At 35.2% G+C, this 14,372-nt stretch overlaps 1 protein-coding gene across 1 annotated transcript in view; it reads right to left on the reverse strand.

Annotated features, from left to right (window-relative positions):
* Window positions 1-14,372, reverse strand: part of l(3)72Dn (UTP4 small subunit processome component l(3)72Dn) — a 144,918-nt gene that overhangs the window by 109,054 nt on the left and 21,492 nt on the right. Inside the window, exon 6 of the mRNA XM_090408484.1 lies at window positions 7,038-7,198. Coding sequence (XP_090264610.1) covers window positions 7,038-7,198 — 161 coding nt within the window. The remainder of the gene's footprint in view (window positions 1-7,037; window positions 7,199-14,372) is intronic.

Genomic DNA, 14,372 nt, shown 5'->3' on the forward strand with positions numbered 1-14,372 from the left:
ACTTGAAGTAGAAAAAGCCATCAAAGGCTTGAAATGTGGAAAGGCAGCAGGAGTAGATGATATTCGAACAGAAATGCTGAAGTATGGTGGTATAAGAGTCTTACAGTGGCTGCACTGCATAGTTCAGAAAGCCTGGACAGAGGGACGAATTCCCGATGATTGGAGTAGAGCTCTCATAGTACCCATATATAAAAAGGGAAATAAAACTGAATGTGAGAATTACAGAGGTATTTCCCTACTGAGTGTTCCTGGCAAGATCTATGCAAGTATACTTGAGAAACGGTTGAGAAGAATTGTGGAAGAAAAGCTTGGTGAAGAACAAGCTGGATTCAGGCCAAATAGAGGCTGTCAGGATCAGATCTTCACTTTACGACAAATAGTCGAGAAAGCATGGGAATATAACAAAGATCTGTATTTAAGTTTTGTCGATTTGGAAAAGGCATATGACAAGGTGCCAAGAGAGAAGCTATTCAATACGCTGCAGTTATATGGTGTCAATGGGGCATTATATCAAGCAATACTTAGTCTTTATTTGAGTTGTGAATCAGCAGTTAGAATTGAAGGAAGTACAGGAAGATGGTTTAATGTTAAATCTGGTGTGAGACAAGGATGTACATTATCCCCTCTGTTATTCATTACCTATATGGATCACATTATGAAGGAATGTGGTATTAAACCTGATATCAAAATTGGAGATGTTAATGTCAGCTCTTTGCTTTATGCAGATGATGTTATACTTCTAAATAAATCCGCTACAAGTCTGCAGGATTCTCTGACTAAATTGAATAGCTGTTGTAATAGATATGGTATGAAGGTCAGCAATAAAAAGACAAAGACAATGAAAATAGGCAGAATCATTGAAAATGTCAACTGTGTTGTGAATGGAGAACCTGTGGAACAAGTAAAACGTTTCAGCTACTTAGGCACAATTTTTACTGAAGATGGTAAACTAAATATAGAAATAGACAACAGAATCAGCAAAGCTGGTATCGTGGGAAGTCAGTTGAATAAATTCATATGGAATAAGAAAGAAATTAGTTGGAACACTAAATTAGCTGTATACAAGACTGTGTTCAAACCAATTTTAACTTATGGATCTGAGAGCTGGGTCAGAAGTAAAACACTTGACCAAAGACTAGAGACCGCAGATATGAGAGTCCTGAGAAAGATTAGGGGCGTGAACAAATGGCATCAATGGCAATATCATATTAAAAATGAGGATATTAGGAAAGAACTTGACATTGTCAGCATCCAGGAATGCGTTAGCAGAGCTAATCTCAGATGGTATGGTCACTTAAATAGAATGGGAGAGGAAAGATTAGCAAAACGAGTGTTCTCTGCCAGGTTGGCAGGAAAACGACCCAGAGGAAGACCAAGATATAGGTGGATTGATACGGTACAAAGTGCCTTAGACGATAGAAATATAAGATCTGATAATGTTGGAGTCTTGACAAGTAACAGACTGATTTGGAGGAAAATTGTAGATAGGAAGTTAGTAATGATGTAATTTTTTCATGTAGTACTGTCATATCCTGTACACCCCTTGAGGGTACATGGCAGGAATTTGATGATGATGATGATGATGACAACAAGCAGTCGACAAACAAGGAAAGTTGGTGATCGATGATCAAACTGTCATGTCCATTTTGGCATTTTTCTTCTAGCTGGTTGCCATTCTTGTTCTCTGGGAATTATTATGCCATGCAAGCTTGTATGTGTAATTGGTGACAAGTGCCTTTAAACTTGTTAATCACTGTTATTAGTTTTCATGTGCTTGTCGGTGTGTTGCAAGTCACTTTCATGAGGTGCGTGAAGTTCATTCCATCCCACGAATAAAAGAGAGGTATTTCTGGATTACTTTTTTAGGGCACTATTGATATTTTAAAGACAGATACATGAAGAATATAAGAAAGAAATAATTTTGGACATACTTTTGTAGGATGTTCTTGACTGTCTTCTTTTGGAGCAGTATTAGACATATAGCGATAAATATTTATATACCACTGCTGAAGTATAACATAAAGGTATGCAATTTAAGACCCGAGTTTTAAGGGTGGGCTGCCATTCTTTGGGAAAAATGTGAAAAATATTTTTAGGGGAAAGGAGAGGGATAGAATATGATGAATGAAGAAACAGGATGGTCCCCGTTATTCCTGACAAGAATGAAGGAGAGTTTTAATTGAACTGTTGCAAGACAATTTGGTTATAAGTTAAAGATACAAGAAATTATTATAAGCCTTAGTATCCCGTAATGCATCATGAGAAGGACCACTACCCAGACTGGTTTTCGACCTTTATTGAAGTCTCATCAATGGGAACTGGAACCAGAAGTGATACCAAGGCTGCAGTAATGAAGAAGTCATATTTCCATATACAAGTAACCAAAAGGTGTCAGACCTTATTATTAAAATACTCTAGATTAGAAATAGAAAGTTTTTTCACTTGGTTGTACTATAAATTAGATGCCAAGAAATTATATTCTTGGTTGCATCCTTTATCCAAGTGTAAGCAAACAAAGTTTGTACATGCATCATTTAAGCATCTTTTCAAAGTTTCCCATACACTGCTGATATCATTCAGTAACATTATGAATACCATGGAACACAACTTGGCATTCTCTTGAGTTTGTCACAATTCCCATCTTAGTAGTTCAACATGTAACTTTCCTAATTAGAGCGTCCAGATACTAAACTACTTCCCAGATCACTGTCACCATCTGGTGGCATCAGAAAGGGTCTCAGATACCACCAGATGGTGACAGTGATCTTATATTAAATGGAAAGATCACCCTTCTTTCATATGCTTTAACCAAGTGAAAAAACTTTCAACAACTTGCTAAGAAATTATATTCATGGTTTCATCCTTTATCCAACTGTAGGCATACAAAGTTTGCTCATGAAGTCACTTCACGACTGGGCTACTGGGATATAGAGATCTAATGACTCCACATCAACTGCCTTAGTAGCACCTTTTGGCTACTTGTATGTGAAAATATGACTTCTGCATTACTTCAATCTTAGTATCACTTCTGGGTCTGGCTCTCACTGATGAGACCTCAATAAAAGGTTGAAACCAGTATGGATAATGGCCCTTCCCATAATGCATAGCATTATATTATACATGTCCATAAGAATATATGCATCACATTATGGGATACTAAGGCAGTTGATGTGGAGTCATTACCCTATATATGCAAGTAGCTCAGTCTCATATACCACCAGGTGGTGACAGTGATCGATCATGTTATAATGATTCAGGAAGTAGTTTAGTATCTGGATGAAAGGTTACATGTTGTAACCTTTCATCCAGGTAAAAGTTTACAAAAATCCAAGAAAGCAAAGTAGTGTGTAAAAAGATAAATATCAGGAAGGAAGCAAAAGTCATAAGCTCTGATAAGATATAGAAGATAAATATCTGGAAGGAAGCATAAATCTTGATTGCTCATGTAAGTATCTTCTGGTAACGTGTCTGCATGTGGGCTTCCTCTAAACAGAAAAGAAATCTGAACCATTAAGTAGTTGTTTAACTAGTATAGGAAGGGGAAAGTTGTTCTTTTTTCTATAGTGAAATGCATTTTTGAATGCTGGCTGTTTAATGCACTAAAATGAGGCCAAATAGTAAACAGTACCTGTATAACACAGCTTAACCAGTCTCTTGGTTTGTGTGTAGTGTGCTTGGCTAGAGGAGAAAACTCACAGTAATATCATCTGTTTGTATATTTTTATTTTCCATGTCAAAGAACTTTAATGTATGGTGAATTTGAATAATTTAAATATGTCAGGAGGAAAATATGGCATAATAAGGTTAAATATTTCTGTCAGCACTACAATGGTAAATAATGAAATAAAGATAATCATGCGTGAATATCTAAGGTTAAGATTTTTTTATTACGGTTTTAAAGAGAATAGAATATTTACTGAAGGAAGAGAAGTTATCTGTGATGGAAAGAAAGTGGCAGATATCCACAGTATCAACTACTGGGAAAACAAGGCACTGGGTTGTGAATTTTTGGGGACCCCATATATCTAATGTGGTTTCACAAGATTTAACAGGTAAGCTTTAGCTTTCTAGTAATTTCTTTGGGTCCAGATAACGTTTTCTTTTTTTTTTAATAACTTATATACTTTTTTCCTGACTATTTCAAAGACTATTTCTTACATACCACATTATAGAACAAGATTCTATAATGTGGTATGTAAGAAATAGTCTTTAAAAACTTACAACAAAAAGAAGATAAGAGTAATCCAACAGTAATAATATATCAAACTTAACAGAAAAAAATAAACAATTATTTTTAATGGCTAATATACCTATTTTCGTTTAGGAGTACCCCCCCCTTTTTTTTTTTTACAATGTCATTAGAATTAAAAATAATTCCCCCACATTACTTTATCCCACTTTCCCAAAACTCCCTTCCTTTAACAGCTTAACAGCAGATGAATGCATATTGCTGGGATAAAGAGACAGAAAACAAAGGTATGTCTGAAAAAAAAAAAAGGTATGTCTGAATTTTCCTCCTATATTATTCTTCATATATTAGTTTTATAACACTTCAGTAATACCCTAAGATTTGAGTAAAGAGCCAATGACATTGTAAAAAAAGGGGCACTCCTAAACAAAAGTAGACTATATTAGCCATTAAAATAATAGTTTATTTTAGAGGAGTAACATGGGAATTTTCCCAGAAATAATATAAAAATAAACAATCTTCTAAAAGATGTGATTTATGCCCTGAAGATGGTGGATTAGCAATCCAGCAAAACATTAGCTCAATAAATAATGTAGTTTTTTTCTACACTATTATGAATAACACAAAAACCTCAGCCTATCTATACCTCTAAAGGTTGTATTGTTCAACTGATTTTGATCAAGTTTGGAATAGTTGTTTCTTGCATTGTTTAAAGTTCCCTTGAAAATTCAGCCTAACCAGACTAAAGTGAAAGTGGTTGGGTGGGGAAGCTTCTGTAGGAACCTTTGCTAGTCATATTGTTCAACTAACTTTGGAATGTATGAGGCATCCAGAAAGTAAGGTCCATTCAGAATTTACTGCCAAATAAGATATAGGAGAGGGGTTGTGCATGCGTGGTGGCATGAAGTGACTCATTAGCTAGCTGTTGACCATTTTTCTTTTGTTCTATTATCATTTGTTCTTATATGAATATTTTATAATGAGTGATGTGATAAAAAATGCTGTCAGTTGTGCAGTTCATGGTGTGATAAGGATTTTGTTGGCAGAAAACAGTGCTGCAGAAATTCATCGACAACTGTATAAGGTTTACGGGTCTAACGTAATGAGCAACAATGTTCACAATGAAGAGCACAGTGGCCAGCCAAGTATTGTGACAATGACTGGGTGGACAGAATAAACACAAAATTTAATTGTGGTTCCTCATTGAAGAAAATCAACAATGAAGATCCCTTTTCTGTCCCAGAAGACAGCATCATAATTTTTTGACCAACAGTGACTAAATTCTTTTTGCTTTCAGGGGTAATGAATGGCCCCACTGCATTGATTGTTTTTTCGACTGAACATGTGTACAAAATCCTCGTTTTGTCACCAGTCACAATATGAGAAAAAAATATATCTCTCATTTTCAATGAGATATCTCTTCATTTTCGTAATACGCGAACATTTTTTGAGCTGATTTCACTTGTTGCTGTTATTCACACTGGTAAGCATTATTGGGATAGATGTGGCACACAATTTCTTATATCCCACTATTTCATGAATAACTGAGCGTGAAACTTCTGGAAATTCAAACAAAAGTTCCATAATTGTGAAACAATGATCTCACAAATTTTTGTGTTCAACTCTTTCTACCAAATCATCTGTCACACTTGCCAACCACTGCACTCTTGATCTTGAATATTGTTGTGCCCTTCTTTAAACAAATGACACTATTGCCTAACTTTACTGCCACTCATTATGTTAGGTCCATAAACCTTACGCAGTTGTCAGTGAATTTCTGCAGCACTATTGTTTTCTGTCAACAAAATCCATATCATACCATGAACCTCGCAACTTGCGGGATGATTTTTTATTTATTTATTTTTTTTATTATCACAGTGCTCATTATAAATTATTTGTAGACAACAAATTATAATGGAACAAAAGTAAAATGATCAAAAGCTAGCCAATGAGTCGCTATGCTACCAGACATGTGTAATCCCTCTCCCATATCTTATTTGGTGGTAAATTCTGAATGGGCCTTACTTTCTGGATGCACCTTGTAGTTATTATATTGATTATGCTCTAATTAACACTTCAGTTCAACTAGATAAAAATGAATGGTGGGGTAGGGGAGAGATCGCATGTTTCATAGACACCTACCTCCATAGGTCATATAATTCAATTAGTTTCATTCATATTTGGAATACAGCTGTTTTTAACATTGCTTAAGGTGTTTTCAGCATAATCAGATTGAAGTGAAGATTGTAAGGGCTGAATGTCCTATAAAAAATTGCCCAGTTTTGCACTAACCAATTTTGAATAAACTTAAATGTTTTTGATATGTTAAGGTTTGAAAAATTTGGATTTTTCACTTTCCATTAGTCATGTGAGAACATGAGAAGCTGCTGGTTAATTATCACATAGTTCAGTTATAATTTATCAAATCAACTTTTCATTTTCTACCTTCATTCCATATAACTATTCTCTGGAATACAGTCTTCCCTATACTGCTTTTCCCAATGACTATGATTACAACTCTCAAATCTTCCAAAAAGGCAAAAAAAAAAAAAAAAAAAAAAAAAAAAAAAAAAAAAAAAAATCCTTTCTTCTCACTAACCACTTGTTAAAACTTGTGATGTAACAATGTCAAAAGTCTTAGGACCACTCATATTGGCAAGCCGGCATCTTCTTCTTGAGCATTCTGCTCACTTTTTAGAAGTAGCTTCTTATTAATTTAACTTATAGAACGAAAACACTCATCTGAAGGTTGAGCAATAACATAATATCAGTACCACTAATTTTCGGAAATATGAGATATAGTATATACAAAGCAACAACAACAAAAAAGCATCTTTTTTTAACTTACCAAGGTAAAATGATACAGCCTGAGTTTATATGATGTGGAATATGCAAGCCACTGACCATCACCTGATATTGCAGAGCATATAATTGGTTCTTCTGTTTTGCTTTTCAACTGAAGAGCTTTAACAGGATCAGATATAAGAGGTAAGACTTCTCCATCACACCCTGGTGGAAAAAAAAATGTTATATATATATTTCATTGATAAAATATATTTATTATACACATTAATGATCAGCCAAGTCACCTTGGTGATCATTTCAACTCATCAAAGATATATCTTCCACAAATTTCCTGTAAATAAAATATGTCTAAAATATTTCATCCTAACTCCTTAAAAGATCAATAATTAATGATCATTGGAAATAATCCAATGAATTTAAAGAGAAATATGATAAGTATAATGTGAATAATGATTAGTGTGAACCCACAATGATGAGTTGATTACATGGAGATACTCATATAATAATAAGAATCTGTTGAATAGAGACTGAAATATAAATGCTTAAGATTCAAAACTGTGTAACTGAGAGGAGACCTCCACATAGCCTTTAAAGGAATGCAGAGAACTGACTAGGACTTCTGACCTAATGTCCAATCCTCACCTTCTCGTGGTGCACCCTGTTAGGTATCTACTTGGATAGTGAATGAACAAGGATGGGCTGGGAATATAACAAAGATCTATATTTAAGTTTTGTAGACCTGCAAAAGCATGTGAAAAAGGTGCCAAGAGAAAAGCTATTCAAAATGCTTCAGTTATATGGTGTCAATAGGGCATTATATCAAGTAAAGTCTTTATTTGAGTTCTAAGTCTGCAGTTAGAATTGCAGAAAGTACATTATCCTCTCTGTTATTCATTATCTATATGGATCACATTGTGAAGGAAAATGATATTAAATCTGATATCAAAATTGGATATGTTAATCTCAGCTCTTTACTTTATGCAGATGATGTTATACTTTTAAATAAATCCAGTACAAGTCTGAAAGATTCCCTGACTAAACTGAATAATATTATAATAAATTTGGTATGAAAATCAGCAATAACAAGACAAAAACAATGAAAATATCAACTGCATCATGAATGGAGGACCTACAGAAACAAGTAAAACATTTCAGATACTTATGCACAATTTTTAGTGAAGATGGTAAATTAAATATAGAAATAGACAACAGAATCAACCAAGCCAGTATGATAGGAAGTCAACTGAATAAATTTATTCAGTTGAATTATTGGCTGTATACAAGACAGTGTTCAAACCAATTTTAACTTATGGATCTGAGAGCTGGGTTAGAAGTAAAACACTTGACAAAAGACTAGAGACTGCAGATATGAGAATGGCAATATCATATTAAAAATGAGAATATTAGGAAAGAATTTGACATTGTTATCATCCAGGAATATGTTAGAAGAGCTAATCTCAGGTGGTCACTTAAACAGAATGGGTGGAGAAAGACCAAGATATAGGTGGATTGATACAGTATAAAGTGCCTTAGAAGAGAGAAATATAAGATCTGATAATGCCTTGACAAATAACAGATTGATTTGGAGAAAAATTGTTAACAGGAAGTTAGTAATGACATAAATTTTTCATGTAGTACTATCATAATATCTTGCACACCCCTTGAAGGTACATGTCAGAAATTTGATAATGATGGCAAAATATAATTATCAACACATATAGAAATTTAAAAATACAAACAAATGTACAAATTATTAAGTATAATTACTTGCAAAAACTGAAAGCAAAAAGTCTTTTCCCTTCTACATAGATTGGATATTCCTGGAAAGCACATGTAATAATTTGTCACATTGAAACTGTCATGTCCAACCACGAGGAAATATGCAATGGTACAATCTGTCCAGTGTGAACATACTAAGGAAAGGAAGAACCCGACTAGATGTTTTAAGTATTGCAGTTATGGTGGTTTCAATTACATGCTTTATAACATGGTTCATGATGGGATGGAAATCACTTTGAACGTACAAAGAATAGAAAATGTAATAAGTTTTGAATACCTTGGTAGTTGGATAACAGAAGACAATAGATCTAATTATGAAATTAAGAACAGAATTAAAAAAGCAAAAGCAGCATTTTTCCAAATATACCACATATTAGGAAATAGAAATCTGAAGAAACAGTTGAAAGTAAGAATCCTCAAGACAATGACCTGGAGCATGGGGACATATGGATGTGAGTCCTGGACGATCAATCAAGAGATGATTGACCAAATGAATACATTTGAAATGTGGTGCTTGAAAAAAATGGATCATATCAGCTGGCCTGAAAGAGTGAGTAATGAAGAGGTTCTTAAAAGATTCAAAGTGAAAAGAGACTATATGGCTAGTATCCAAAGAAGTAAATAGCAGTTGCAGGACATCTGATAAGGGGTTCTTCTGGAGAGCTTCCCAGAAGATCCCCCCACCCCAACTGCAATGGAAAGACAACATCAAAGATCGGATGGGCAAGAGATACAGAGGCATGGAAGAGGACTGTTCATCAGCTGCAACCTTCTTGGCCACAGGATTAGATTAGACAACATGGTTCACTGCATCTCTGATAGAGGGTAGGTTGAATGTTGAAGAATCAAATTCTATCAAGGAAGAGAAGGTGAATCAGTCAACTTGCTCCACTTTCTACTATGATATCCATCAGAATACTTCATTGTCCATGTCAAAGAGTGAATATCATGAGAAAGTGGTCATTCCCATATACATAGTTATCAATTTCTCATGTAAACAGTGGTACGTGAGAGAGAGAGAGAGATGAACAGATTGTTAAGTGGCAAGTTAATATTCAGGTAGGCATATGGAAGATATTACTTTCTGTGTAAAGAGGAAGAGATTACTGTTGAGCATATACTAAACAACCCTCCTGCTGATGTGGAATTGTGTTTGTACTAACAAGCACAATTCCACAGCATTGTAGCCATTTAATCTCCCATTAAGAGCACAGGCATGTAACAAATGGAATAGGATCATCTAGGTCATCCTGGAAAATATATGTGCCAGGTGATAAACAGATGCAGGCAGATTGTAATAAGAGATCCTAGTGATTATCTCTGTTAGTATTGAAAAGAACTTCTTGGAATGGGATATGGTTGTCCACATAGATGGCAACTTCTGTGTGGGCAAGTCCATCTTCTATCTTGTTCATTTGGATGATGATAACATTCAGAACTTCACCAAACTTTAAGTATGCATGCAGGTAGAAGCATATTAGCTGATACACCTACAGTAGTGCCTTAAAGTCACCTGTATTCTGACAGAATTCACAATTCCACCTAGAAATAATATCATTGCTCATCTTTTGTGAATGAGCTTGGCTTCTAATGTTGTGCAGTTTTGTTTTTATTTGTCTTGGAATTTTCCATTTTGGGGAAGGGCCATATCTCTTCTTCGTAGGCAAAATATCCAAGATGCCAACAAATTTTACTCCATCCAGGATAAGAAGCAGCTAAATGATTTCATTTTTCTTTAGGGGGGGGGTGCATTGGTATTTGTCCAATTTATTAATGGATTCAGAGGTATATCCCTCATTATTTGAGGTGCATAGTCCATTATTTTTCTAACTAGTGAGTTTTGATGTAGTTGGCATAATTTTTGTTGTGCTTTCAGGCATGGAGAAAATATTCATTTTTCTTTTTTCTGATTCACTTTAATGAGACTGCAAGTATATCAATAAACTTCAGGAATGATGTAACTGCTAGTAAGTGAGACCACCATCATATACAGGGTGTTCGGGATAAATTTGACATATTTATAATTAATTATATTTTTCCGTAAGTTACATGTATTAACACACACTTCTCTTCATTTAAAAGTTTGGACCCTTCTTCATTCATATACAAGATGTCAGAAAGGATGGATAGCTGGAACCCACCTGAATCATGGAAGAGAATAACTTGTATCATGATGATTCGTGCCCGCCATCAAAATAAGGATATTACGACTGCTGCCCAATGCTCCCTGAATACAGTAAAAACAATCAGGCATGAACTAGAGACTTGCAATGGTGACTACGAGGATGTAGCAAGAAGAAAGATCCCTAGCAGACGATCTGATTGCGTTCGTACAGCAGAATTCCTCGCAAATCTGCAGGAACAGGTGTTGAAGAACCCTGGCATTGGAATTCGGGCTTTGTTCGTGGAGTTGCTAACTGTAGTCAAGCCCTGGATAACAAGGGTAGCCAATGGTAGGCCGTATGTATGGCAGCAGGATTCGGCCCCTTGCCACACCTCTGGGAAAAGTCAAAAATGGTTGTCTGAAAATTTCTACGACTTCACCAGTCCAAATGTTTGGCCTCCAAACTCCCCAGACCTTAACCCCATGGATTATTTTGTATGGGGAACAGTTGAAAAAGACACCAATCGCACTTCCAGTAATACAAAAGCCCAGTTAATGGATAAAATTAAAACAGTTCTTGCGGCCCTTCCCAGGGAGACTGTAGCATCAGCTTGTTCGAGGTTCCGAAGCAGAATTGAAGCTGTGATCGATGCTAATGGTGGTTATTTTGAGTAAATCTTGTTGATAGTATTGTAATTAACTCTGCCTGTAATGTTTTTTTGTCAATTCATTAAATTTAATAGATACAAAGAAGATTTTCTTTTTCCTCACGAAACTGTCAAATTTATCCCGAACACCCTGTATGTTAATGTTCCTTTTGTTATTTTTATCTTCTCAATGTATAATGGTTTTCAATTAAATGTTGTTGTTGTATTCTTCCTCTTCACCTCTTGATACAGTATGTTCTGCTAGGTCTTGAGTTTTTGAATCTCCTTTTCATCATTCTACCTTTGGCATGCTTGGGAGAAAGCTGGATGTTCTCCCTCTGAATTACTGCATTTGGATGCTTTGCAAATAGTCTTTATTCTCATGTTCTTTATTGCAACACTGGATGCAAAGGGCAGAGCCATGAACAAACATGGCTCTGTCATTCGTGTCTGAGCATTACTGTGTTTCTAACATTTAAACAGCACGAAGGATTTGGAGAATAGAGTTTGAGAGGACAATTAAGTTATCCTGCTTTCACTGATGCTGGGAGTTTTGAGATGTTAAATGTAACATCTTACAATTAACATCCACACATACACATAAATCCTTACAGATACTATCCTATGTAAAAGAATTCATATGGCTGTCATTCCTTAAACTTTAAATTTATTAGCAAATCTCCCCAGAAACATCAAGGAAGTCTGACCGATATTACTTCTAATACCAATCATAGTAACTTCAGGGTTACTGTGATTGGTATTAGGTTGGCCCACCATGAACAGATGATTATAATAAACTGAGAAGGCAGCTTGAGGCAGTGCCATGGCAAGAGAATTTGCATGGAAAAAGGAATCAAACAGCATATGGCAATGGAAATCAGTTGAAAGGGTACTGAATGATATTAAATCTGACAGAAGCAAGCATAGGAGTTAAATGGATGAATAACACTTTAAAGCAAGAGATGCATAAAAAGAGTGTTGTGGATCCAATATAACGATGAATGATAAAAAGACCCACGAATACTACAAAGAATAAATTGAATTATGAAAAGAAGTCAGCTGATGAAGCCAAAGGAAAACAGAGAATTTTATCATTATGTAGCAAGTAAATGGATGAATGATTAGGAAAGAATAACCTTAACAATTATGGATAGTAAAAAACACAATTAGATATATAAGAAATAGCTGTTCTTAGTGTTCACTTTAATCTATTCTGGACAGATCCACTAGCTTTCTGGATACTAGGAAGAACTAGATGAAATAATAAAGATAGATGAATTAAAACTGTTGCCTTACTCAAACAAAGCAGCTGGATTAAACAGAACATCAGCACAGTCAGTACTGAAGGATGTACAAAGGAGTTAGCAATACTGCTGATATGGCTGTTTCACTTAAGTCTTTCCACACACAAGATTCCTAATGAGGAGGAAGAGCAAGATAATGTCATTATATATGGCTAGAGACAAGATAGATGGAATAAATTATAGACATGAGTACCTCTAATGTGGTCATCAAGGGATTGGAAAAGGATGGTTAGGAATCATTTAATAGGTGGATAGACAACACTATTATAGAGGACAGCTCAAGTTTTGTTCAAGATTCCATGCTAGAGGCTATTATACAGAGTGATGGGTAAGCAAAATAAAGTTGTGACATGCACTGGAGAATTGTTTGACTGACAGATTACCAGAAAGTGATGTATGGTGTGTCAATGAGTCTGTGAGGAGGGGGATGATCAGTCATTTATCACAAATTTCTGTTGCTTAATTTGTATATTAATGATATTGGAGAGGGTCTTCAGGTGTAATATTCATTATTTGCTGATGGCAAGTTAGTGATGAGGAATGTAGCTAATATAGATCCTTGCAGCTTGATTTGAACAGATTCATTATATGGCCAAATTACAATAAATGTCAGTTCAATATTGCTAAGTGTACGGTTTATGCATTTTGGATGGAGGATATTATAGGCAGAGAATTATATTAATGGAATTACTTGGTTGTTGTCAACGAAGCTAGTCAGCAAGTTAAAGTTGAGGAGTCACAGTGCTAAAGAGAAGACTAACTTGTAAGAGTAACAAAGTTATTCTCACACTTTACGAGGCTTTGATAAGATCGCTTCTGGATTCCAAGGTGATGGGGAGGGGGGATTTCAGTAGCAGGTAACCAAGATGACAACTATCCTATGAAATTGTATATATGAGGATATGTGGTCCTCAACGATTGAGGGAACAGATAGAAACACACAAGTCAGTAAGGAGATCTTATAGTATAGATTAGTGAGAATTTAATTTGTACATAAATGATACAGGAAATAACCTGAAAGTAAATATTCAATTTGCTGATGATGTGAAATTAGGTACAGTAATAGTTAATCAAGGCAATGTGGAGAGCATGCAGGATGATTTAAATAGGTTGTCAAGTATGGGAAAAAGTTAATGGGTGTCAGTTTAATGTCAAAAAATGTAAAGTTATGCATTTTGGAATAAATAGATTACAAGCCATGTATCACATTGATGGCACTGCACTCCAGGAAATAGATGAAGCTAGAGATTTGGGGGGGTAGACAGAGAGTTAATGTTTAGAGGACATATTGCTAAGGTTGCTAAAGCAGCCTATAACATTACTTGGCTATTGAAGAACACATTAACAAGTAAAGATAAGGAAGTTGTTATTCCTCTTTATAAGATATGCACTTGATATGCCCATATCTAGATTACTGTGCAAGTCTGGTCCCCTGAATTTCTTGAAGATGAGGAAGTGGTGGAGAGGATTCAGAGGCGAGTGACCAAGATCGTGAGTGGCCTGTGGAATGTTCCCTATGAGAATAGATTGAAGGCGTTTAGATT

The sequence above is a fragment of the Typopeltis vanoorti genome, chromosome 18, assembly GCF_054136105.1.
Source record: "Typopeltis vanoorti isolate ZY-2024b chromosome 18, IOZ_Tvanoo_1.0, whole genome shotgun sequence".
Classification (NCBI taxonomy): Eukaryota; Metazoa; Arthropoda; class Arachnida; order Uropygi; family Thelyphonidae; genus Typopeltis; species Typopeltis vanoorti.